Source organism: Nanorana parkeri, unplaced genomic scaffold (genome assembly GCF_000935625.1).
Source record: "Nanorana parkeri isolate BGI_ZX_2015 unplaced genomic scaffold, ASM93562v1 scaffold1, whole genome shotgun sequence".
Taxonomy (NCBI): domain Eukaryota; kingdom Metazoa; phylum Chordata; class Amphibia; order Anura; family Dicroglossidae; genus Nanorana; species Nanorana parkeri.
This window is the reverse complement of record NW_017306269.1, coordinates 3,910,980-3,938,147: the sequence shown is the minus strand read 5'-3', so window position 1 is coordinate 3,938,147 and position 27,168 is coordinate 3,910,980. Positions and strand designations below refer to the sequence as shown.

Below are 27,168 nucleotides of genomic sequence, written 5' to 3'. Positions count from 1 at the left end.
GGGGGGGGGGGGGGGGGGGCGGGAAATGACTCACCACCCGGCTTCCTGATTGGCCAGTTTCCTGACCAATCATGAAGCTAGGCGGCGAGTCATTACATGCTGCCTTGCTTCCTGATTGGCCGGGAAGCCGGGCAGCATGTAATGACTCAGTGCCTGGCTTCCTGATACCGGAGGTTCGGGTATCGGGCTAGGCATCTAAGCATTTGGGCGAATTCGAGTACTCACCCAAATACTCGGTATCGGCACCAATACCGATACTGGTATCGGTGCATCCCTACTTTAAAGTGTAAACCCTATTAATGAACTTCTCTTATTTGCTACCTTTTGGTATTGTAGATCTAAAGGAGATTGTACAATCAGATTGCAACATGTGTGGTGAGCTTTAGAATCTAATAATCCTGTAGTCCCACATAAGAACTATGTTGTAGAGATAGGAGCGTGGGATAGTTTATGTAGTTTAGCAAAAGATAACTGGGTAGGGCTGCAGCTAATGACTATTTTCATAATCGATCAATTAGTTAGCCAATAATTTTTTTTGATTAATTGAATAAAAAAAAATACCATTCTTTAATATAAAATACATGGCGGTACATGACATGTGTAGCGCAATCGTCATTTTTCTATGTAGGCGCAGCCGACTTATGTTTCTGTTACTATATATGCGCGTTTGCAGGGTTGGGGGACTTTCAATTTTTGGGGGGACGTTTTTTATTTAATTGTATTTTTTACTTTTTTTTTTTTTTTTACCTCATAGCTATCACATGTGGGGGTTCACAAGCCCCCTATGTGATGGCGCAATGGAGGTGACCCCTAGTGTCACCTTACGACTTCACTACTTTCAGCTGCTGAGGCAGCTGAATGTCAACACAGCAGGCAGTGGCTTGGAACAATAGCCAGCCTGTTGTTGGTTATTCTAAATTGCAATAGCCAATAGCAGGCTGGCTATTGCACCCTCCCACTTCCTGCTGTGAATCAGCAAAAGAGGGAACTGAAGAAGGAATGGGGCGGGCAGAGGAGGAAGAACGCCCCAGGCAGAAGAGGCAGGGTGGGCAGCAGGGGAACAGAGCAGCAGCGGAGGTACGGGGGAGCAGCGAGGGATTGCAGATTCACCACAGTCTCTTCTCCCCGCTGTTGCCGGTTGCAGTGGTCTGTGTCCCCGCTGCCTCTGCCGATACATTGTGTGGAGAGCAGCGGGGATTAAAAGGGACACAGACTGCTGCAGCCAGCACCAGCGGAGAGGAGAACGGAGTAGCGGCAACTAATTGAAAATCAACTAATCGATTAGTTGTTGCAGCCCTAGACACCACACAATCCACAAAAATGCTGTGTGTTGTCAGCCCACAACAGGACTTAGGAGCTGAGTGTATGAGATCAGCTTGTAATTTTCTGCACTTGCAGGGTCTTTAGCTGGATAAAACATGGAAAATGTGCATGTATTGCAGAGATGTACTGCACATGTGGTTTTTTATTTTTTGCTAAAGCATACGTTTAGGCAGATATTAAGATCACCATTTAATTTGTTTATTAAAAATAATGTACATATTACTTGTGCTAGCCTACAGTACCAACCGGAATATCAGCATTTATTTAGGTAGAGAAAGAGGCAGCAATGTAAGCCAATCAGGTTATTCTGTATTGCAAAGTGATATGAACCTGTCAGATCTGCTGACTGCAGGAGGGAGCACAAAGATGACATCATTGTTCACTTTCCTATCAAAGCCTCCTCCAAGCTCCATTGCTTTGACTGTATTGGAGAAAAGCAAATTGACTCGATTGTTTGAAACCCGAAGACCGACTGAACAGAGCTTTACATTTTTTTGCAGACAATTCCCACATATGGATTTCTACAATGCATTTAGCTACTTGTCTATACTTAGACTTCAAAATGGTGCACGCTTAGAGTAAAGCTGGTCATACACTGTGCACATTTTGGCCTGTTCTTGAAATGGCCGAAATTCCTTCAGTGGGTGACTCATCCACATCAGCCCACAAAAGGATACCGGATGGATCCTTAGATGTCAGCATCAAATGATTCTGTCCGACATCCTTCAATCAAATAATCGAGGGAGTCGGCCCGAAAATTTTCAGGTGAACGTTGACAGCAGCCAGTTGGCTGCTGTAGCTGTTCAGGTATTCTGACAGCGGCACACCCTCCACTGTCAGAATACAATAGCCCACCAGGAGATTCCTCCATCCACCACACTGTTTAGGGTGGATGGAGAAATCTGTTATATTTATTTTGTTGAGCCTGCAGTTTGAACAAAAAAATAAATAAATTACTGTGTATGGCCAGCTTTAGACTTTGACCGCATATCAATTGTCTAATTACAGGGCTGCATTTAAAAAGAATTACATTGCAGTTCAATGAAACAAGTTAGGAAGGCATTGACATGCCAAACATCTATGAATCAATTTTGTGGACTGATGTGGCCAACCTAACACGTGACACTCAAACCGTGTATCCAATTCATAGATCACATCAGACATATAATCACATGATAAAGGTTTTATAAACGGGGTGCTGGTAGTAGAAATAAACATAAGACAAAAGTCATGTACGTTTTTTTGAATGGAATGTGCAACCTTCAGGAATCTGGTTCTTGTGGGTATTACAGATATTACTAGGGGTGCACTGATGCCTGTATTTCGACATCGAGTACGAGTACCGATATTCTTTTTCCGGTACTCGCCGATACCAAATACCGAGTACCGGAAGTCCCATTCAGGAAGCCAGGCGGCATGCAATGACTCGCCACCTGGCTTCCTGATTAGCCGGGCAGCGTGTACAGACTCGCCACCTGGCTATCCGATTAGCAGGGAAGCCGTCCCCATGCTTCTCGTCACTAGGTGACAAGAAGGCATGGAGCCGGCTTTCTGGCCCATCATGAAGCCGGGCGCCGTGTAATGACGCAGCACCCGGCTTCCTGATTGAGGTGACGAGGCAGCATGAAGCCGGCTTCCCGATTAATCAGAAAGCCGGGTGCCGCGTCATTACACAGCGCCTGGCTTCCTGATTGGCCAGCTTCCGACCAATCAGGATGCCGGGCAGCGCCTCATTTCACGGTGTCCGGCTTCCTGATTGGCCGGGAAGCCGGCTCCATGCTCTCTCTTCACTTGTGACAAGAGAGCATGAAGCCGGGCAGCGTGTAATGACTCTCTGCCCCGGCTTCCTGATACTGGTAGTATCGGACTATGCATGAGAGCATTTGGGCGAGTACGAGTACTCGCCCAAATACTTGGCATCGATACCGATACTAGTGTCGGTGCATCCCTAAATATTACTCTTTGATACCCTATTTTATAAATTGGTAACTGTGAACTCTGTAATTATTATGACATCTTTCTTTAGTGATGTTCTAATTTATTCCATCCAAAGCGTTATGAATGGCTCTCTAGCTGCTGCGTTAATAAGTCAGAAGTCGTTACTTCAGGATTGCTTTGTTAAAATTCTGTTTGTGTGGATTGAGAAAGTTGCCATCACCGAGGCACTTAGGTTTTCTTTTTTTTCTGTATTAAAGGGACTACGAAGTATACGGATAAGGACAGCGGAGGGATGTTGGTGTGGTCTCCTTATCATACTATACCAGATCTGAAGTGTAAGTATTTTTTTTTTCCCGTAGGCACCTTTCTGTCAGGACCAATAAGTTCAAGCAATACCAGCTGTCATGCTAAAACTCTGATGTATCCTTTTAAAGGGAAGTATTGAAAATCATACATTCCTTAACTACCTCCCGGCCAGCCATTGCTGGAGAGAAGCTGATGAAGCAGATCTCTGCTTCATCAGCTTCTTCAGGGGGGTCCTAGGTGACATTAGGGGTCTGCAGCACTGAAGTACTGCAGCGCTGAACACTGAAAAATGGCCTGGCTAGGAAGGGGGTCTAAACACCTGGTCTTCAAGCGGTTAATTAGGGAGGGTCTCCAAAAACTGAAAAATGTTTTGTCCTTGAAAGGGGATTTCTGCTCTACTGTACTACAATTTCATACAGTTGTACCATTTAAACATGTACGTTTCTATTTCATCTTTTTAAACAGTGGATGAGTATATTGCAATCGCAAAAGAGAAACATGGCTACAATGTGGAACAGGTATGTGTGCATTTGGGTTTGCTGTATGGCTTTGTGAATATTTTCTGTTTGTTTTGTTTAGTTAGCAGCTTGATTTCTATGCTCTGACGAGTCATCTTGTTTTGTTTGAAGCTGAACTCCAGGGAGGTGTGAAAGACACAAATTAATGTGACACTAAACTCAGGAGTTACATACGTAAAATGCATTCAAGTAATAAGAAAAATGTATCTTATTTGTGTATCACTCGGCCGTAGATCCTCAAATCATCTCTGAATTGGTGCTGACACTGTCCTTCCTTCTGGAGGGTGGCTACTTTTGTTCCCCAAGGACCCTGTGTGTGTTGTAAATTAGTCACCACTCCAAACTCACTCCCGTGATGGACTACAATCTCAATCCAAATCAGTTAACTTAATGTGAGATTGTAGTCCATCATGGGAGTGAGATTGGAGCGGTGACTACTTTACAGCACACACAAGGACCATGGGGAACAAAAGTAGCCCCCCTCCAGAAGAAAGGACAGAGTCAGCCCCAATTCAGAGATGATTTGAGGATCTACAGCCGAGTGATACACAAATAAGATGCATTTTTCTTATTAGTTGAAGGTACTGGAATGTATTTTTAGAATTTAACTCCTGAGTTTACTGTCATTTTAAGGGTTTGATCATACTATAGCATTGTTTTGATTGCACATTACTTTGCGATGAACGCACAATGTTGCACATTACCATGTTACCATGCGCTAGGTGCAATAATTACCATTCATTTAAATGCCACCCCAAGCACCTCCCTTAGGCTGTGTGTTACAACATGCAGTACTGCAATACCGTGCGTTGAAAAAAGTATGCATGCAATACTTTTTTAGTGCAATGCATGGTATTGCGGTGCAGCTCTGCAACACATGGCCATCCGAAAGTGTTTTGGGGTGCCCTGCAAATTAATGGCAACACACAGTTAGCATACGGTACCGCAAGCTATGTGTGATAGGGTGTGTTAATCACATGGTATCGTGCAACTCTATGGTGTGAACAGGCCCTAAAGCCACTTTGAATTGCTGAATATATCATTAACTTTATTTTTTAAATGCAAGCAGTGTAAGTACCCAAATTTGACCACTTGCAGTCCTGTACTACAGAGCTACAGTGTGAGGGGATGAAGCAGCGCAAAGAGCCAATTAGATTATGTGCTGACAAGGAATATGCTGATAGGAGGAAAAGGCAAAGTGACAGAGAAATGATTTCATCGCTGTGCTGCTTCTTCTTCACTGCTCAGTCACAGGCTAGGGGTAGGGCCTTCACAGCTCTGAGGAAGAGGGTTGAATTATACTGGCTGTCATTCATCCTTGAAGACTGAGGACATCAAGTGGCAAAAATGAGGTGCTGCTGGGGACAGTTCTGAACTGAAGGCAAGTATTGCTGCAAAAGCTTTGTTTTACTTTCTCCTTTAATGGGCTATAAATATTTTCTTTTTTGGTTAAACTTGTGCTTTAAATAAAAAAGGCTAATAAATGAAGGAAGGGGCATATATTTCGCTGTAGTACTGCTTGTTAAAAAAAACAACACAGTTAAGAGTTCTGTTTTCATAGCGCAGATAAGAGGAAGCCCCTGTTATGTGATGAAGTCTTTTTGTCCTTGGTTTAGACCAGCTTGGCTGTAATAAGCTGAGGAAGAGGCAGTGTATTATACACAGTGTCTGAGATGGAAAACTCTGCAAGTCTGAATGGTAGTAAGGCCCTCTGATATAAACTAACACTATGGGCTCTATTCACGAAGCTGCCGAGGGCAGCCGAGTGAATGACCGATCTGAAGTGATCCGAGCCGATGCATATGCGTTCGGCTCGGCTGAGCCGCTCGGCCATGATCGGGAGCTGTACGGAACCGAAGGGGTCCTGGGGCCGAAGCTAGCCGAAGGATCGGCCGAAGCTACGGCCAGATCCTTCGGCAGCTTTGTGAATAGACCCCTATGTGTCCGCTTACATCAGATTACCCCCGATCCAGCACAATCAGGTCTGTTGAAATGAACACTATTCAGCTTTTTTTTCCCCGGACCTGGCCGGAGTCAAGGGTAACCAGGTGTAAACGAAAACTAGGGATGCACTGATAGCAATATTTCCGTATCGAGTAAGAGTACCTATATTTTTTTTCCCATACTCGCCAATACCGAATACCAATACCGGAAGTCCCATTAAGGAAGCCAGGCAGCGTGTAACGACTCGCCACCTGGCTTCCTGATTAGCCAGGAAGCTGGGCCGCTGTAAAGACTAGCCACCCGGCTTCCCGATTAGCAGGGAAACCGTCCCCATGCTTTCTCGTCACTAAGTGACGAGAAAGCATGGAGCCGGCTTTCTGGCCAATTAGGAAGCCGGGCGCCGGGTAATGATGCAGCGCTCGGGTTCCTGATTGGCCGGGAAGCTGACTCCATTATCCCTTGTCATGAGGTGCCGAGGTAGCATGGAACCTGAAAGCCATGTGCCGCGTCATTACATGGTACCCGGCTTCCTGATTGGCCAGCTTCCTGACCAATCAGGAAGCCGAGCACCGATACTAGTATCTGTGCATCCCTAACGAAAACCCATCCGGCTGCCCATAGACTTGCATTGGGCATCCACCTGAAAAATTGACAGGCAGACCCGATCGGACCGTCCCGTGTGAAAGGGGCCTTAGAGTATGAAGACACCATAGGGCTCATTTTGGCTTTCACAAAAGGGATTGTAGTTTTAATTGTGTAATGTTAATATGTTATGTGGTAAGAGATACACTGTTCTTATTGGAGTTCCCCTTAATTCCAGCACAGATTGAAGTAGGTGGCCTGGATATTTAGAGGATCTTTGTGTTTATGTTCAAGGCTCTTGGCATGCTGTTTTGGCACAAGCACAATATTGAGAAATCGCTCGCTGATCTTCCCAACTTCACACCTTTCCCTGATGAATGGACGGTGGAAGACAAAGTTCTCTTTGAACAAGCATTTAGTTTCCATGGGAAAAGTTTCCACAGGATTCAACAAATGGTAAGACATTGCTTTGTGATCATATACAACTTCATATACTGAGACATCACTGGTCAACAAACCATTTCATTTTGTAGTATTACTGTGTGTTTAACCTCTGTTGAATTAACTCTTTACTTTAGCTTCCAGATAAAACAATAGCAAGCCTTGTAAAATACTACTACTCATGGAAAAAAACACGATCTCGGACAAGTTTAATGGACAGACAGGCACGAAAGTTGGCCAGTAAAAATAACAACGGAGAAAGGTATCGTCCACTAGCAATCAAATTATCACTTAGATGTGTATAAATGAAGATCTCTGCCATTCCTTATAATGACCCTTGCTGCAGATCTTTCATTTCTTAAAGCTTTCTGTGGTCACTGCAAGGTCACTTGTAAAAGAAGACCAGCTCTGTATAAGAAGCCTGTCTACTTTTTCCAGCAGCCAGTGTCATTAAACAATACTGCTTCCCAGTCACTGAACATATTCCAAACTTACAGTTGTGCACATAACTGATCTCTCCACCAGCTCATACATCCATACAGGACATACAACAGTAGGAACCACTGCGTGCAGCAGGGGAACAGGTAGTTAACCTACCCGGAAGGGCAGAGGCAGAGAGCAGTGAAGTGGCAGAGTTTCAAGGCACAGGACAGAAAGGTAAGTATAGATGGGCTTCTCTTACAGGGCTGGCCTTTTTTTTTGGTGCGCCTGTGGTGACAGAGAGAACTTAGAAAGGGAGTGATTTTGTGTTCTTTAGATGAATGTGATCAGTGTAAGATAAATTATCTATTAATGTGGGTTTTTTTAAGTTATATTTGTGTATTACATATGTAGGTACTTCATACTGCTTATTAATATTGATCAGTCCTGCACCAAGCACCCATAGAGATTGACACTTACCAAGCATGTGACTGATCAAAATGTGTTGTGAAGTGTGCTCTCACTTTCCCAGTTTATGCCCTCAAGGAGAACCATACTCATAGAATATTGAGTCTGCTGTTGCTGAACACTCCTTCCGAAAATGCTAGTTGTTGTGCTGATCCAGCAGTTTTAGCTGTTTGAGTCACTGACCTGGAAGAAGTATACACATTAAGGGGTTATTCACAAAAGGGACAAGAGTTTGGAGAAGGCAGGAGAAGTGACCAATCTAGGACAACATATCTGAACTGGAAAGTGAGCTGAATTGGAGAATTTTTCCAAACCAGCTATTTTGGCCTAGATTGTTCACTTCTCCTGCCTTCTCCAAACTCTTCACCCTTTTGTGAATAACCCTGTAAATGTTCTGATATCACTCTTGACATTCTAACCTCCAGGTTACTCCAGCTCAGTGACTGAGAAAGTATTGGCACCATAGACTACTAGTATTCTTAGTAGGTCAGCAGTGGCAGTCCCTTATTTCTCTCAGTACAGGTTTTCTTTGAGTTGATTTGCTTTCAAATATACATTCAAAATAGATTCTTGTGAAGTCTTTATCCAGGCAATCAGGTGAAGCACAAATATGTTATGATGTGAATCAACATCATTAGAAGCACTGCAGAGTCTATTGAGCTAAATGGAAAGCTCTAAATCTGAACCCGGAAGTTGTGGTGTCACCTAGCTTTGTGACCCAGGTTATTAAGTCACTGGTAAAGCCTTTCACAAACATGCATTTCAACTGTGTTTTTAACTGTTTGCTTGGAGTTCTAATTTAAACCATCATTTTATTAGGTTGTATAATGGTTTGTGTGAATCATGTCTGGGAAGAAACTGGACCAAACTAAAGCTTTGTTGTGTTTCTACTCAGCGATGAAGATGTGGATGATACAAATCCCAAGGATGGAAATGATAGTGATTATGATCCCAAAAAAGAAACCAAGAAAGATGTGAGTAAAGCTGACTTGTTCCCAAATTTTAATTGAAGGGTTGCTTAAAGGAATGGATGTGAATGGATCTTAAGAACAAATTGTTCAGCTAATATTGCATCATACACAGCAACCTCATTGGGCCAGGAAAACATGATGGCCCATCGATAGGGTTTTAACCTTTCCCTACTCTATCCAAAACTTTGTAAAAAGTTTTGGCTTTATAGACACAATCTCTCACCCATTAAGTTGTGTTTTTAAAAAACCTTTTAAGCGAAGAATTACTTACCCAAGTCAGCTATCTGGTTGCTGATGGTCCCTTTTGCTGGAACTCTGCTGCTTGACAGCTAGTAGGAACTGTCTACGTCATGGAGGTAATAACATAGACACCCAAAGAACGAGTAAAAGGGACATGTAGGTAGGATTTTTTTTCTATGCAAAGGTTTAGTTTGTTTAGGGTTAGGTAGCATCTAAAAGTCATAACTCCATTAAATTTAAATTTTACAGATTTAAAAATCTGCGCCCAGTTTTACATCTTTATCTTGAATGGGACCTGTTATATCCACCAAACTCTCCAAACCAACACTACATTATAAGAGTTGGACCCACATAATGCCTTCACGAGACTCGCAGAATCCTTCATTTTAGGCATTTTTTAGTTAATAGGAATTCTTAATACAACTGTATTTTATATCATGGGGATATACTCTAGCATGTGTAGTGAGTTTGATGTCTCTTCATCAAGACCCTTCCCGCAGATATCCACAATTGTTAAAGCTTATTATTATTATGTTAATTGTGTCTGAGCAGTGCACAGAAAAGTTACTTTTCTTCTCTATTGAGGGACACGGGAAGTCCTAAACCTTCGTGTTATACTGCTGCCTTCAGGAGGATTGGACACAGCAAACAAAGGAAACTATTGGCAAGCCCAGGATATAACACCATCTACTAGCAGCATGCCTCAGTTTTTTGATAGTGCCCCAAAAAGATAGATGTCATTTTCACAGCCCTGCTATTTTAGGACCTAATCTACTTTTCTTCTAGCACCTCTTTGGTCTATGTTTGATGCTATCATTAAGGATGCTACCGTGAGTAAGAATATCCACCTTCCCTAGTGGCTCACAGGTCCTCTATTACAGCTCCTCAGCTTTCACACCAAGACCTCCCAAGTTTGGTTCTCGTTCCTCCTGCAAGACCTGGCATTCCAAGTCTGGCAAATCCACCAATTAGCCCTCTTTGGCGTGAAGGTGCGCTCCCACGTTCCAGATTGGGGACGCTTGGAAATCTTGCATTCCCAATGCTTGGGTGCAAAATGTGGTTGTCCCGAAGATACAACTTGAGTTTTGTTCCTTGCATCCTCCTCCCTTTCTCACATCCAATCTTCCAGTGTCTTCTCAGACCCTGGCCAATCTCCAACATGCACTTTCTGGGCTCTCCTACTTTTTCACCTTTCCCAAGTCCAAGGCTGTAAGCCTGCCCCCTGGTCTTCAGTTCACACATTTTACCCGTTGGACCTTTTCGGTCTGTGATACCAGCTGCAGGCATAAGGTTGTTCAGATGACTTTATCAGCTGCAGGCAGTCCCCAGTTCCTGTTATTACTTTGGGCCTGTTGACTGTTTGCTGTCTTTCACAACCTCCCAATATGACTGCTTTTGGACATCCTGAAGGTTAAAGACTTCCTGTGTTCCTCAATGGATGAGAAAGAAAATTGGATTTTTGTACTGTCTATAGAACCCTTTCTTAGAGTCCATTACCATCATGTACTAATTTGCTAAAAAAACCAAAACTGACACAGTGCAGAAGAAGGCATGGTAAGCCAGCAATGGGGGAAATGATCAGTGGCAGGCAGAACAGAAACAATACTGGTGACTATTCCTTTGCCCTCTGCCTGCCTTATGGGCACAGGTTCCAGTGTTCACTTCTGTTAAGTGTAACTCCACCTCTTATGTGAGTGACATTTACATTTTTGACAGAGCCGACATTTTGTGGTAACACCGTTTTGTAGCATGTGACCATTTTTATGTCAACTGGCAATAACTAATTATGGTTAGAAATATATGTATTTTTCTCTTTCCTCCAGGCGACCACAGAGTCCTGCATTCAGCCAGTCAAAGTTGCTCTTGGCAGAAGAGAATACCAAAGTTTGCAGCATCGCCACCACTCTCAGCGGTCCAAGTACCGGCCTCCTAAGGGCATGTACATAAGCAAGGACGATGTTGTAGCTGTGTCATGTAGTCCCAACGCTGCCAATACTATTCTTCGTCAACTAGACATGGAACTAATATCATTAAAACGTCAGGTAGTACTTTCTTCTTTACATGTGCACTTGAAGGACACTCATTCAGATGGAAAACTCTGGCAGGGGTATGTGATACTTGGGTTCATGGGCACTGACAGTAAAATTTAGGTTCTTTTTCTGTGTATGCGCTCAATGTCTTGTTCAAAGCTTCCAGTGTATAGGGGACGATTTATAACGGAGAACAGATAACCATATCCCAGTGATTACTCCACACTGCATCTGCAATTTACAATTCAGACGTTATTGTGAAGCCTACGATGTCCCTTCGATTGTCCTTTGCTTAACATTAGGCATGTAACAGGTTTTCTCCTCCCTCGTTAAAATTATTGGGGTTTCGCTTTCTTTAAAGTCATGAGATAAACAAAGTGAAAATGTTCTTTATAAATATGTAAAAACTTTTTTTAACCCCTTGCCCCCCAGCCAACTCATAACAGCAGGTGGGCTTTTTTAAATGTCAAAAGCAAAACCTATTTTCATTGCGTACAGCCAGGCATGACTGATCCATACAAGTGTTCGGGCGCCTATAGAGTCACCCGATCGCTTGTATGGTGCCGTGGAGTGAGCCACACACACACACACACTACCCCTCCTCCCCGCCTGCTATCCTGTGCATCCTTGTCCTCCAGCGGGTCTCTGTAGCAGGACTGGAGAGAGAGCAGCACACTTTTACTTGCTGATTTCCCTCCGATCACTGGACCCAGAAGCTTTTTTGAGGTCCCTAGGTGACATTAGGGGTCTAATAGACCCATGATGTCTCCATAAAGAGGACCTGTCACTGTGTGCGGTTGACCCTCTATGTGATGGTAATAAACTGTCGGGTGCTGCTATACATTTAGGCTGGGTTCACACCATTTTCCAGACCAGATCTGGAACATAGTGCATTGCGTTTTTGCCGTAATTGGAATGTATTTTTATTTTTTTAGCTTAAAATGGTTTTACAGGTGCGTTCCATGCATTTTTCATGCGTTTTGGTGCATTCCAGACCAGACAAAATAGGGCAAGCAGTAGTTTTCTGGTCTGGTTTAGAACGGACTGCGCTGGTGGGAACAGAGGCCAGAAATAGCATAGGAATACATTAGGATGCATTTTGGGTCCGGAAACTAGTCTGGTCATATCTGAAGGTAATCTGGATGTGGCGTGAATTGGGCCTCAGGCATTTCTCTCAAGTTCTCTTTAAATGTTTAAGTCAACATACACTCTTGGGAAAAAGTAAATAGTTTAAAAGATTCTAAACATCTTAAGTGCCCCAGATGATTTTTATGCTCTATACTGATTCTCCTATTGATTTGCTAAATGTGGCTTTTGCTTACATTTCAAGGTTCAGAATGCTAAGCAGATAAACAGTGCACTTAAACAGAAGCTGGAAGGCGGAATAAAGGAGTTCCAACCAGCAGAGGTAAAGCTTATGTCTTCCATGTCACTCTAACAGTCTTGAGTTTACTGAAAGTGTAAGTTCACCTTGGATGCTCAAAAGAGAATACAAATCCTTAGATGTTTCACATTTACAGATGTCTTTTATTTAGGTATTTGCTGGATTGTTATATTCTTCTGGATTGTAAATGATGTATGACAGGTACTGCATGTAATAGACTGATCCAGTAGATATTGAGTGGTTGAGGACCACTATTCTAAAAAAAAGAGGTATGTAGTTCATGCATGTAACGATAACATTTATTATAAGTGGACAATGATGCAGCTGAATTCCAGGCAGATACAAAAGTCATCTCATAATGTATGCCTTCAAATAATAATAATTGTTTTTAATTACAGTTAATAAACACACCTGAATATGTCTTCATATTGGCTTCCTGTGATCTACCCAGCACATAAAGGAACAAGGCAGCATTGTCAGTGAGAATTCACTGCTTTGCACAATGTTATCAATCTAATGATGGTAGCTTGCTGTCAGGAAGGCCAAGCAGAGTAATAAGCCCATATGTGTGGCAATGCGGCTTTATTGGCAGGGGGGTGGGTCAGTGACGTAGGTGCTTTTAGTGAAGAAAAGTGAGGTCAACCTGGTTACACTGTCTGGTAGGCGAGGCCTTAATCACTAGACTGGCTGAACAGAATTAAAATTTGTTTGCAAGTAGGATAATCGTGTGTGTGTGTTTGCCGGGAATTCAGGTTTAACAAAGGTGAACTTGCACTTTAATTGTAGTTTCTTTTGTCTCTGCTGCTTCACCTTTCATTTTGCTTTTTACAGTCAACTCAGAAAGTAAATGCCCGCTGGACTACAGAAGAGCAGCTTCTCGCAGTGCAAGGTTAGTGGAGCATAAGATGCTGCTCGGTAAATGATAGCTTGTCATTTTCCTATTTCCCTTTACAGACCTGCAATGACTGTGTGCATTTCTATGTGATTTGTAACTTTGTTTTGCTGTTAGTTAAGTTGCTCCAATCACACAAGAGGTCATGTGCTTGGAGTCTGTTTAAACAGCCCCGATGCTGGCGACGTACACTGTACGTCGTCAGTCACGAAGGGGTTAACATCAGCACTCTCACCAGCGCTGCTGCACAATTATAGACACAGGAAATATATTCCTGAAAGGGAAAGTCACAGCAACAAGCAAACAACCAATGAGAAATCTTGATACATAAACAGCCGGATACATGGTTGATGAAACAAAGGAGCAGGTAAAACGTAGTTTGTTGCTGTAGGTTTTGGGAAATGTAGGGATACACTAGATTTAGAAAACACGAAATCTCTATTCACAGCATCCTAATAACAACATGTAGTACACTCTGCAGCCAGATTTGTGCTCACAGTTTGCACTACACTTGTTACTTATACTCCAAATAAGGGTTTAGTGTCTCACTGGAGGGTGTAATGTGTTTGACTGCTTCCCAAACTGGTCTTTCTGTTCATTTACTCAGTGTGTTACCACAACATCCGATCTATGTGTAGTATGCCAATGGCTGTGTATTTACATATTTTATTAATTATCGCAATCATTTCTTGAATGACTGGTTCTTTTAAAGCAGAGGTGAACATCCTACAGCACGCAAAGTCTCTTGCGGTGGCACTGCCCCCTACCCTATTTCTCCTCTTAGTTGTTCCAGCAATTGCAGAAGGGAAGCATATAAAGCCCATTATTGTCTGATGGTGCAGCAATTGAGACTAATCTTATATCTTGGAATTGGGTCTGATATGAAGTGTTAAGGAGCAGGAATTGGGTCTGATCTGAGGAATAAGGGTGAATAAACTGGGGCGGATTTAAGGTGTGAAGGTGCAGGAATGAAGGCGGATCTGAGGGGTGAAGGTGCAGGAATTGGGGCGGATCTGAGGTGTGAAGGTGCAGGAATTGGGGCTGATCTGAGGTGTGAAGGTGCAGGAATTGGGGCTGATCTGAGGTGTGAAGGTGCAGGAATTGGGTCTGATCTGAGGTGTGAAGGTGCAGGAATTGGGGCTGATCTGGGATTTGAAGGTGCGGGAATTGGGTTTGATATGAGATATGAAGGTGCAGGAATTAGGGCTGATCTGAGATGTGAAGGTGCAGGAATTGGGTCTGGTCTGAGGCGTGAAGGTGCAGGAATTGGGTCTCATCTGAGGTGGGAAGGGGCAGGAATTGGGTCTGGTCTGAGGCGTGAAGGTGCAGGAATTGGGTCTCATCTGAGGTGGGAAGGTGCAGGAATTGGTCCGATATGAAGTGTTAAGGTGTAGGAATTGGGACTGATCTGAGATGTGAAGGTGCAGGAATTGGGTCTGATATGAAGTGTTAAGGTGCAGGAATTGGGACTGATCTGAGGTGGGAAGGTGCAGGAATTGGGTCTGGTCTGAGGCGTGAAGGTGCAGGAATTGGGTCTCATCTGAGGTGGGAAGGTGCAGGAATTGGTCCGATATGAAGTGTTAAGGTGCAGGAATTGGGACTGATCTGAGATGTGAAGGTGCAGGAATTGGGTCTGATCTGAGGTGGGAAGGTGCAGGAATTGGGTCTGATCTGAGGCGTGAAGGTGCAGGAATTGGGTCTGATCCCAGCTGTACATTCAATTTTTTTTACTGGTTGAATTTGTCGGATTTGTGTTTTTCCAGCGTAACCATGTGACTAACCATAAACTTAACTGTTAAACTAAGGATGCTGAAAATAAGAAAAAAATTTTGCTTAGCGTATAACCCATGTAAAACGCGTCATGCTCCCTGTTGTGAGATCATCTGTCTGGCTCTCCAGCGTACTGCCTGCACAGGGCGACTACTTTTTTTTTTTTTGCCCAAACACATAATAAAAGAGATACTATATATTTTACATTCTATGCAGCCTGATTGTAGATGAGTAATACAAGAGTTCAGTTGGGTTTCTATTGACGTAAGCGCACACTCCAGAACTACATCTCTTAAGAGCACTTTACCTACACATAGTTTTGGGGCATTTATTTGGGTAATAAATCAGTGTATGCACACTCTCAGCTCCATCTAGTGGCCATAATATGGTATTTACCAAAATAAAATATACTGAGAACACTCGTTCTTGCCTCTATTTGCACAGAACAAACGTTCACTGATTCTTATGGCAAATTGATCTGTTAATTTTTTATAACTAGACCCCTTAGTGTGTCTGAAATGGGTATATTATTTACAAAATAAATTCTAAATCTATTGTAGGTTGTTGTTTTTTTTCTTCTTCAAAGAAGAGATTTGAACCAGCTAGCCTATATGCTTCCACCACAAGATCTCCATGCTGCAGCTCCTTGTGTCCTTGCTTGCTCCGGCACTGGTCTCTAGTGGAGATACTGGGAGGTGGGGGTCTGTATCTCATGCTAGACATTGTTCACTGTATGCCAGCCTGACATATGTAGTAAATAATATATCCCTTTCAGAGGCGCCAAGCCTGTTGAAGATACACTTATCCTGTCATTCCTGATTGCAGTGTGAAAAGAACAGAAGATGAGATTTGCTGTAATTATGATCTTGGCTAAGGTTTTAAATTATCGCTGAGCCCCCGCACATAATAGATTTGTTCTGTGAGTCATCGGCGCTCCTGCTAGATCTGTATTTATCAAATATCCCACAGCACTGTGTGCAGGTAATTGGTTTTCCAGTGCTCAGATCTAAGTTGCAGGATTTTTCACTGTCCAGTGTTGTTTTGTAGCTCACTTGGTAAAATTACTTTTTACATTTTTTTCTCAATTCATGTAGTATCGCAGATTACAAATATCTTAATAGTTAAATGAGACCCCCACACTACCCTGCCTACCCTGATTCCCTGAACTCCTAAAAGGTGACAAGACATGACATAAGTTTTGACTGTGACGACATCATCTCCAGAATCCCACAACAGATGAATTGGTAATCCCTTTGTCTATGCTGTTTGGGAGGATCAGGCCCGGTTCACATATGAGCGATCCGAGATCGGGCAGTGCTTGCAATCCGCGCTGTTTTGGGCCATGTTTCCGTGGATGCAATCACGCACAAACACAGCCGCAAAAAAATGCGGGTAGCTCAGCAGCATTGAAATCAATGGGGCTGCGCAGCAACTGCGGCACGCAAACTTGCGGTCCCAGGCAACCCATATGTGAACCTGGCCTCAGAGTTCAGGCAGAGCTGCTAACAAATGAGACCCCCACACCCTGATTCCATCAACTCCTAAAAGGTAACAAGACATGACATACCTTTTGACTGTGAGGACATCTGCTCCAGAATCCCACAACAGATGAATTGGTAATTCCTTTGTCTCTGCTGTAGGCGAGGATCAGGCCCGGTTCACATTTGAGCGATCCGAGATCGGGCAGCCAATCGTGGCTAGCAATCCACGCTGTTTTGGGCCATGTTTCCGCAGATGCAATCACGCACAAACGCAAAAAAATGCGGGTTGCTCATCACACAAAAAGGTGCATGAGCCTTTTTGCCACGGATATGACCCCATTGAAATCAATGGGGCCGTGCAGCAACTGCGGCGTGCGAACTGCGGTCCCTGGTAACTCATATGTGAATCAGGCCTCAAAACTTAGGCAGAGCTGCTAACAAATGAGACCCCCACACCCTGATTCCATCAACTCCTAAAAGGTGACAAGATATGAAATACCTTTTGGCTTTGGCAACATCTGCTGCAGAATCCCAAAACAGATGCATTGGCAATGATCACTTTGCTGTAGGGGAGGATCAGCATTTAGGGCCTGTTCACACGACGTCCGTTTTGTGTGCTGACCGGCTCCGTACGCTGCTGCACTCAAAATGCATCCCAATGTATCCCTATGTGTTTTATGGGCTCCAGTTCTCACGTGCGCAGTCCGTTCAGCTTACGACAGAGAAAATACTGCATGTCACATTTTGTCAGGTCCGGAAACGGTCCAGATGAACAGGCCCTTAGGCAGAGCTGCCAATTGGCTAATCCAGCAGTGAGCATGTTACCAGTGCCTAGGCCATGGTCATGTGATGAGCCATGTTTGTTTGCATATAAGCAGTTTCCAAAGTTAAGGTATTTTTGTCCCTTTTGAGAACTTTTTCATGACTCTAAACAGAACCTGTGAGGATTTGAAAATCTATACTTGAATTTTAAAGTTGTAGGTTCCTAGTCTTTCATCCTAAATCCTGACCTCATTATCTACAAGCAAATTTACCCTAAACACACAGGACAGAATAGTAAACTGCAAATATCCCACTGTACCGGGTGTATGTCCTCAGCTCACTCAGTGTCGGATGCCGGATGGTGCCACAGCTTTCCCTAGCTTTCTATAGCACATATAAAGAAAATATGGAAGCCACAAAACACTATTGACAGTTAACTGTGCTATTGCAATTCCTATTTTCACCAGCTGAAATTCCAAAAAAAGGCAATACAAATCCAGGGCACAGAAAGCCGGCTGCACTCCGTGGAGATGCAAATGCTGGCACCTTTATTCTTCTGGACAACACAGACAAAGTGTTCCATCTGGTACCTCTATGATTAAGCCTAGTATTATGTGTGAAACGTGTCAGGGTAAGAGGTTCCTGGTGGCATTCTGTGTTGTTTAGGTGAAAAAGTTTACCACATTCTGAATCTCCATAGAGCGCAGGTGGCTTTTTTCCCCTCGATTTATGCAGCCTATGGGGCATAGAACAAGCCTCTGCTGGTGTTCAGCACCCCGCTGACCTTGGAAGCAATGCACCCTATATGTTTGTCCAAAAAAGGCAGATCGTGGGGGGTGTCTAACCTTGACTTCTAAAGACGGGGGAAACAACTCGGCAAAGTATCTTCAATCCATTCTTTGTGGCGTTAAAGCACTATAATATTTCACACATGAGTTGTGTAGTGGAGGTTTTATCACAGACTTTAAGAGCCCATTTACACCAGTGTGCCGTAAATGAAACCCAGAGCACCTTACCCAGAGCACCTTATGTGTGTCTGAAAATACAACTTGCCACTTTTTCAATGAGTGATTGTTTCAGCCCATTCATTTTAAATAGGCTGTTTAACACCATGCTTCAACTCCTGACAATGAGTGCATTACAGCACACAGCATTGTAATGTGAATGAGCCCTACATGTGCAGACAAGGGTCAGCATGTTACAGGAGGCAGAGTTCTCACGAGAGAAGACATGGCAGCAAAGGAAACCTGTTCTAGAAGAGCAATGCACCGCTTACCTCTCTTGTTCTTCAGCCAGTTTGAATAAAGTGATCTACGCTGCTTAATAACTTTCTGTCTCCACAAGTTCCTACTGTGAATTTGATTAGAATGTGTTTTGCAGTCTTTCTACCTGCAGAGAACCATTTACTGAGTTAAGTAGCTGTTTACAATTAGTGATTACTTAGGTTCTGACTGTATTGGATAGAAAATTCATCTCCTGTTGGTCAAAATGATGTTTTCTTGCCTTCTAAAGTACAGTATATATAGGGCTATATCAGTGATTATTCTAAATCTAATTGGAATGATTGGTTATAATAACAGGCAACACGTGGTTATCTCTGTTTTGATATCTTATGTTATAGGTCATATAGCATGAAAGGACCTTTCAACAGCTTTGTTTCTTTACTATAATCTGAATAATCAAGCAAGTTTGCAAATTTCTCTGGTTTTTTTTCTGCGTGAACTGTACTAGAAGCATTAGGAGCCTCCAGTCTAAATATTTGTCTGCCTCCTTATAAAGACATCTGCAGCCACAGAGCTCTCTGTCCACAGTATATGTGAAATATATACTCTTCAGAATCTCTGTAGATGTGCCTGCTTCCTAAGCATGTTCACAGTTGGCTGAAAGCGAGAGGCGAGCTCATGCATCTAAGGAGATGCTTTCCTCTATATGGCTCCAGAAAACATTTTCTGCCAGTCTCTTTTTCCCATTCTTGGCACATTTCCTTAGCCTCTCGCTACCTGAAATTCCAAGCCTTTGCTGTACTGAAGTTATAATCTGGGCTGTTATTTAATCAACTAAGCATGAGCAAAATTTACATTACTCTGGCCTCAAAATTACTCAAAATTTACATTACTCTAAGTTACTCAGAGGTAACTTATTGTTACCCCTGGTTTATATATTCTACTATTCCAAAGCTACCAATAGTGGAGTTACAAAATGTAGCTTGCAGTTCCAGGCCAACCATGTGACTTTGAGCTCCTCTAGTAGCTGGAGAACCATTGTATTCCTGGTAATGGTATTAGGTTTTGCTGATATTTAGCCCACTGCAATAAACATTTGCAACACGTTAATATAGTATCAAAGTGAATTTGCCAGGTCATAAAAGATTCTTAACAAACAATAGTCACACAGGGCAGACGGTTCATGGTGACCACAGATACCTCTTGTTAATCTTCTGATCTTTTTGCGTGTGCCCGATGAGCTTTTCAGTCTTGGACACATGCTTATACGTAATGTTCAATCTCTGCCTTGCAGCTATGCCAGCCCCTGAGAATGTAATATTTCAATGACAGTACCCTCTAGGGTTGATCCGATCATCTTCTTTTCAGTAGTTTTCAGGAGTCCCTCCAATGCTGGTGTCAGTCTCTGATCTAGTGCTCACTGCTGTGTCTTCCTGTCCCATGGAGTTTGTGCGAGTGCACGCTGCCAACTGTGTGCATTGACTTATCCTGTGTCTCTCCTCTTCTCCCGGCCAAAGATCTGTACTGCGCATGCGGCCCCCCATAGTCTTTCACGGCCATCTGAGAATCTTCAGACGGGAGTGAGCAGCTGAGACATAGGTAAGTTTTAACATATTTGGTAACTTTTTTTTTAATGTGTTTGCATATATCTACTGCTTGCTAGTAGATATATGCAAAAAAAATTAATGTTTACTTCTACATTAAACTAGCCATACGCAGAGCATATTTTGGCTTGTTCCTGATGAACCGGCCAAAATGTAAGCAGTGGGTGGCCCCATCGGCACCCCTCCGGTCAACAAATTTGATTTTTCAATCGCCTTTTGCCGGAGGAGCCAGTCCAAGAATTTTCGACTGAACAGTGCCTGCATCCACTGTCCACGTTCTCAGCCGCAACTGGAGGATATAATAGCTTGGAAATTCGTCCATCCATGCTTTTTAGCGTGGATAGAGGGATCTGTTGGATTTTTCCAGTGTATGACCAGCTTTAGTTAGAGCAGAGGTTGAGGCCTGCTTATGTCATAGGCCCAGAACTAATTTGGCTCCCTGGGGGCAAGTAACTGATTTGAGGATTATAAAACTTGGGAACATTGTTAGTTTTTAAACCTTAATGACCTGATTGGGTCCCTTTAAGCGCCTGCTCGCATGTACTACAATTCACTTGAATCAGCATAAGATTAGTTTTTCTGTTTGCAACTATTTATTTGGTGACCCTTAATGTTGGCATATATTTTTAATATAGGAAAAGGTTTTATATTCACATATTATTTTGCTAGTTCTTACAGTAAATTTCTACGAAGAGCAATTTTGGGTTTCTAAATGCAAATTTGTATTTCATTCTTAAGAACATTATTTTTACCTGGTCTGTGTTACATCTGTATAATTTCTGTAATGTCTCTACCTTTATAACTTGCCTGCGCCTTACTCTTTTAATTGATGATGAATATTGATGACAGTATGAATATCCCTTGTACGGACACTCAGCATGTTTGCTGTGGTGGTGCTAAGAATCATCCTATAGCAGCAGCGGAAAACATACCTTCTGAATGGCAGCCAATGATCCTATGATATGACTATAATCAGAACTTCCTTACATCAACATCTAATTAAAAAAATGTTCCTACAACTTCAGTAAAGAGTTCTAATTCTTAAAGTGACACTGAACTCCGGAGTTAAACCTTACAAATGCATTCAACATAACTAATAACAAAAATGTATCTTATTTGTGTATCACTCGGCTGTAGATCCTCAAATCATCTCTGAATTGGTGCTGACACTGTCCTTCCTTCTGGAGGCGGGCTACTTTTGTTCCCCATCATCCCTCTGCTCTATTGAGATTGTAGTCTATCACGGGAGCGAGCTTGGAGCGGTGACTACTTTACAACACAAATGAGATACATGTTTGTTAATAGCTATGGAACTTGAATGTATTTTTTAGGTTTAACTTCTGAGTTTACTGTCACGTTAAGTGCTATAAGTCAATCAGAGTTCACTCTGCTAAAGTCTGATTAGCAGGAGATTGATTTTAATTTGTTGCTATGGGTTATTGTTAGGAATAAGAACTCTTTATTGAATAAAACCAAGCATCTCTGACTCCAGTGCTGGATGGGGTATTGCCCTAAAGGGATAATAAAATTGAAAGGTTTTTACGCTTTTTAAAATGCTGATTAAATCACTTACAATGGACACTGTTCCTTGATGTTTAAAAGTTTTAGTTTGGTGCAGCTGGTCCCCTGAACACTGGTCCTGGTTTCCTGTTTTAGGTTGGCTCCTTTCCCTTGCAGGGTCCTATGGAGGCACCTTGTGTGTGCTAGTAAGCTGTGGGTGTGTCCACGAACACTCACACAGAGTAAGCCACTCCCCTGCTCTCTGCTCCTCCCTCCTTTCTTCTTCAAGCTAGTAGATGGACAACGTCTGGAGACTGCTCTGTCCCTTATCCCATGTTTTGACTTGAAGTGGTTTGTCTTTTCTCTTCACAGTTTTCTTGACATGTTACTTCTATGACAGGTTTTTTTTAACTCTGCATGTCCATTTTCACTGCTGGTTTTACATTTCTTTGATAAAGAGGTCCCAGTCACAATAATGTCACACAGTATAGAGAACATTGGCACATGGTCACTCATAATTCTCATATATTCAGCAGCTGAGAGTGGGTTTACTAGGAGCTACATTCTAAGTGTTTTTTAGGGGTTATTGCCAATCACCGTTGTTTGCAATATGATGTTAAAAGTTAGGCCACCCAAAAGCAATATTTCAGTTCTGGTTGGATGCCAATGGTCTAAGTCACCCATTGTTTGCTTATATTTCTTGAGGCCCCCCAAGACAAGTAGTCCCCATTGCAGTTCCTGTCTCTGTCCACTTCCAACATGGACATTGAGAACCCCTGGTATCAGCTTCAGCCGTTGGGGGTGCTAGGAACCTCAGACTCTCCTAGCAATAAAATGAGTCAATGGGTGCTTCAATCCTCTATCATCTACCCAAAACTGAAGTAATGGTTTTGAGTTGACTGATCCTTTAATTCGACTCACCAGCAGCCATAGGACGCTTCATACTCACCTGCCCTGCTGCCTGTTCTCCTGTCTTCACCCTACAGCCACCTGATAAATCTTTACATCTGGCACGTCCAGGAGTGTTGGGTGCCTGCGTCCCCTGCCATGAGCATTGTGGTTCCTTCCACTTACCCCTTTCTGTGTCAGATGTGTAGAGGCCATTGCTCTGCAAGAAAGCAAAAGATCTGGGGAAGTGGAGGCAGGACAGGGGAGTATAAAGCCTCTTCTATGGAAGGTGGTGCATTGCCACAACATATTGTTAACCCAGCGACAGAGTCACTTTAAGTTGTGGCCAAAATGTACTTGCCTTTGTATATCAATTTTGTAAAGGTAACTAGTGTCCTAGAAAGAACATATGAGAACGATCGCTATCATGTTGCCACAAGATGTGTAGAAACCAAAATTTCAACCATGCACGTTTTGTTGACATACAAAGCACTCGAATGAGCCTGCAGTCTTTGGTGAATGTTGTACTTTGCCTTCCAGGTGTCCGCAAATATGGTAAAGATTTTCAAGCTATTGCAGATGTAATTGGCAACAAGACAGTTGGTCAAGTGAAGAACTTCTTTGTAAACTACAGGCGCCGGTTTAACTTAGAGGAGGTATTGCAGGAATGGGAAGCAGAACAAGGAACCCAGGCCTCTAATGGTGATACCTCTGCTTTAGGGGATGACACAAAAAACACTTCTCATGTGCCATCAGGAAAGAGCACTGATGAAGAGGATGAGGTGTGTTTGTGTACCCACAGCTCAGACATGTCATTTTTTTTTTCTTCCTTTTTTGCAGTTATTGATTACCTATAAATAGGTAGTATTTAGCAGTGTAAAATTTTATTGTCTACACTTGAATATTTTGTTTTATGTATGCATACATTTATATATATGAATAGTATGATTTTTTTTTTTTCTTCAAAAGTTACTTTTGTACGATAAGACTATACATTATGTAATGCATATAAACATGTGTTTAGTTTTGTATACACGATTTTCCTTCCCGCCTCTAGGGGGATTCCGAGAAGATGATGTTGAGGTATAGGCCACATCTGGAAGAGTCAGAGTACTGAATGACTTCTATCTCTCTATTGTAGTCTTCATAAACACTATTGGCATGTCTATCTCTGTATTGTAGGCATATGTAAGCCTATGGGGGCATGCCAGCACTATTGGCATGTCCTTGTCGGGGCCAGGTTAAAATAGTTTTCCTCCCTTAGTCCTTCCTTTGGTAGCATGCAGAAAGCTGAACTCTGGGATATGCAAATATTGTCTAAATACAAAAGAAGCATGTGTATTCTTACTTGATTCTTGGAGTTCTTTATGTATTTGTGCAGTAATTCAGTGTAAAACTTTGCCTTTGTACAGGAACTGTCTGTAATAAAGGCCGGTCACTGCTGCTTGCGTAGGGTGACTGGTTCTGCCTCCACTCCCTCCAGTAGTTTTTCGTCAGACAGCGTGTAATGGATGTGCCTTCTAGGTCCCTCCTGCAGCTCTGCTCTCTGCAGTTACGATGTCGCTGCTACTTTAATATCGTAATATCTGGATATACAAAGGTTTTTGGTGCATACAAAGTGGGTTTATCCTAGGTGGCTGTTCAAGATTATATTGGGATAAAAGAATTTTGTGCCCAGAGTTCAGCTTTAAAGTAAACATGAACCCGGGATTTGAAATAATTAGGCAGTAAAGTACATCTAAATCATTAACATAACCACAATTATTTTTATAAAAACAGCCAACCAGTACCTGTTTTTCCTTGATTTTACAGCAGTCCCATGGCTGCAATTCTCAATTTCAGCTTTTTGCACTCCTGGGCCTTGGGAAGGTTCTAAGCCACAATATCTGGCTAGTACTGTTGGCTTTAGGACTACAACTCCAATGCTCTTATAACACAGGCTGACAATGGGACTCTGCAGGCATATTGTGCACACAATTTTGTTGTTCCAGGCCTGGAAGCACACAAGTGATACTGACAAGGTCTACCATAGGATTAGGACCCTGTGGGTAATGTTGTGAGCAGAGAACAGGAAGCAGGGAAATGTGCCAGCAGGATTAACAGGTATTGTTGGCACTTAAAAAAACACATACAACAAAAAGCCTACACTACTATGAAAAAAAGTCAACAAATATTAATTTCAATGGGGAGACTACAGTAAAAAACAATTGCAAATTATGTTCAAAACCTAACAAACAAGTTTTGTCCATGGTTTATTTTTAAGGCTGGTTAAATGGAAACCCCTGCAATTAATGTGCAGCTCTGAGCAGGGGAGGGTTGTGTCACTGTTCCCACTCATTCAGTAGCTTTCAAGACACACTTTTCTAAAGCTACTTTCACACAGAGCTTCTTTTCTCTGGAGCCTCTCTAGATCTAGCCTCAGAAACTCCTCGGAAAAAATCCTCAAATTTTAAGTTGTATGTTGGCTTATAGGTAAACATGGAGCCAGCGTGAAAGATTGTTTCAGTTTTACTGGTATCCAAAGATTGTGGTGACATAAGCAGCCCCAAAATGGAATCTGCTTCACGTGCAGGTTTCTTTTACTCAACTGGAGATGGAGTGATAGTTTCCAAAACTGCTATTCAAAAAACACAGCTCTCAAACCCACTTCATCTGTCAAATCTTTATGGCAGTAGTTATGGCTCACAAAGATTTCCCTAGTTTCAAAACCTTCCAGATGTCCCACCATAGGCAGGGGAAGTATTGGGTAGAGTTTTGCATTTTACAACATAAAATGTATACAGTTGTTGTCTTTTCACCTAAAGAAGGAGACTTCTCAGAAGATAAAAGAAGCTTGCTGAACCCCCTGGTGGACCCAGTGCACATTGCTTTTGGACCCATTCAAATCTGTGCAAGGATTTCTGAGCAGAGTTATTGGACAGCTCGCCTCCCCACCCACCACTGCTGCCCAACAATGCTGGATGAAGGAGATGGCAATTCTAACTGACAGCACAGAGAAATAGGGGCTTGACTGGCAGTGCACACAAAGCACAAACAACCCCCTCCTCCTCTGAAATCTGCCAGACTGAACATCTCTAACTCTGCCCTGCAGCCCTGTGCTTTCCCTGATCTTCTCTTCCAGCTTCTTTAAAGTAACACGGAATGCTGTCAGTGGCTAAAGAGAAGCTCCGTCTGGCAGCTTTCAGAAGAAGAGACCGATGGCGGGTGTGCAGACTATCCAGTGTGCACTGTAACGCCCAGAGCAAGTGGCAGAATAAAGAGGAAGATGTGACTTCCGTGCTGCCTATAACTTTCTCATTGGAATGCCCCTAAATTGGGCTTTAGCCTGGGGTGTAGCACTGACAGAAACACAAATTGCATTTTATTTGAAATCCCTTGCTCTGATTTGAATAGGACCAAGTGCATTATGCACTGGGTCCCCTGTGGTGAGGGGTTAGCAATCATTTTCATCTTCTGGCAAGACATCTTCGTTAAAGTAGGTGGGAATTTATAGGGAGATCTAGGATGAAGGATGGATTTCAGTTTCTTAGCGTCTAACTTTCTAAAGGTGGGGTCTATTACCTTGAGTCATCTTCTCTGCATCCCCCTAGGTGTTCCATGAAAAAGATTTTACGGTGAGTCCAAAAATCCCTTTATTAGAGGACTTGAAAATTGATTTTTTTTTTTTCCTTTTGTTTTGTCGTAGGTACAGAACAGCCAGACGGCTCCTCCAACCAGCCAGTCACCTCCAGAACAGTCCTCTGCCCCAGCACCGGCAGCTTCAGCATCAGCCTTGAACCAGCCGCCACCTCTTCTCCGGCCCACGCTACCGGCTGCCCCAGCCCTACATCGGCAGCCTCCACCTCTACAGCAGCAGGCTCGCTTCGTTCAGCCAAGGCCCACCCTCAACCAGCCGCCTCCTCCTCTAATTCGGCCTGCTAGCTCCTTGCCCCCTCGTCTGAACCCAAGGCCAGTCGTGACCACAAGCTCCGGTCAGCAGCCTCCCTCCCTTATTGGAATTCAAACCGAACCACAGCAGACAATGCACTGATTTTATGTCGCTATGTTCTCAGCTTAAAAAAAGGTGAACTTTTCAATAAGCTATTTTTTGAGAGAGAAGAGTCAGTTTTGGAGCCCTTGTCTGAAGTTTGACGAATTCTTCTACCACTCCTAACAAAGATCATGACGTTTCAGATGTTAAAGATTTTTGTACCATACACTAAACTGATACAGAATGTAATGTAGCCTTTTTTTTATATACATACCGAGTCAGACGTAAACCTCTTGTACACCAAAGTGTGTGTTTTTTTTTTTCCCCCTAGATTCATCTGTTATTATGTGTTAAGCATTCGTGCACTTATTGGCTGACCATATTATGCAATAATTCTCCAATGAACTTCTACTTGTGAATGTTGAAGTGATGTGCAATCTGAGGAGTTATAAAACATATCTGATTGTGCTAACCAGTGTTAAAGTGAACCATGCACACAGAGTACAGATGGCT

At 42.8% G+C, this 27,168-nt stretch overlaps 1 protein-coding gene across 5 annotated transcripts in view; it reads left to right on the top strand.

Annotated features, from left to right (window-relative positions):
• RCOR3 (REST corepressor 3) overlaps nucleotides 1-26,740 on the top strand; it is a 31,204-nt gene extending 4,464 nt beyond the window's left edge. For 3 of the 5 annotated variants that reach the window (XM_018574302.1, XM_018573655.1, XM_018574973.1), the window contains exons 3-12: nucleotides 3,519-3,596; nucleotides 4,033-4,085; nucleotides 6,906-7,067; nucleotides 7,190-7,314; nucleotides 8,836-8,914; nucleotides 10,975-11,193; nucleotides 12,512-12,589; nucleotides 13,397-13,454; nucleotides 23,226-23,467; nucleotides 26,371-26,740. In XM_018574302.1, the coding sequence (XP_018429804.1) occupies nucleotides 3,519-3,596; nucleotides 4,033-4,085; nucleotides 6,906-7,067; nucleotides 7,190-7,314; nucleotides 8,836-8,914; nucleotides 10,975-11,193; nucleotides 12,512-12,589; nucleotides 13,397-13,454; nucleotides 23,226-23,467; nucleotides 26,371-26,715 (1,439 nt within the window). In that variant the 3' untranslated portion in view covers nucleotides 26,716-26,740. The remainder of the gene's footprint in view (nucleotides 1-3,518; nucleotides 3,597-4,032; nucleotides 4,086-6,905; nucleotides 7,068-7,189; nucleotides 7,315-8,835; nucleotides 8,915-10,974; nucleotides 11,194-12,511; nucleotides 12,590-13,396; nucleotides 13,455-23,225; nucleotides 23,468-26,370) is intronic. The other 2 variants (XM_018576068.1, XM_018575630.1) reach the window with 1 other exon arrangement.
• Nucleotides 26,741-27,168: the final 428 nt, after the last annotated feature.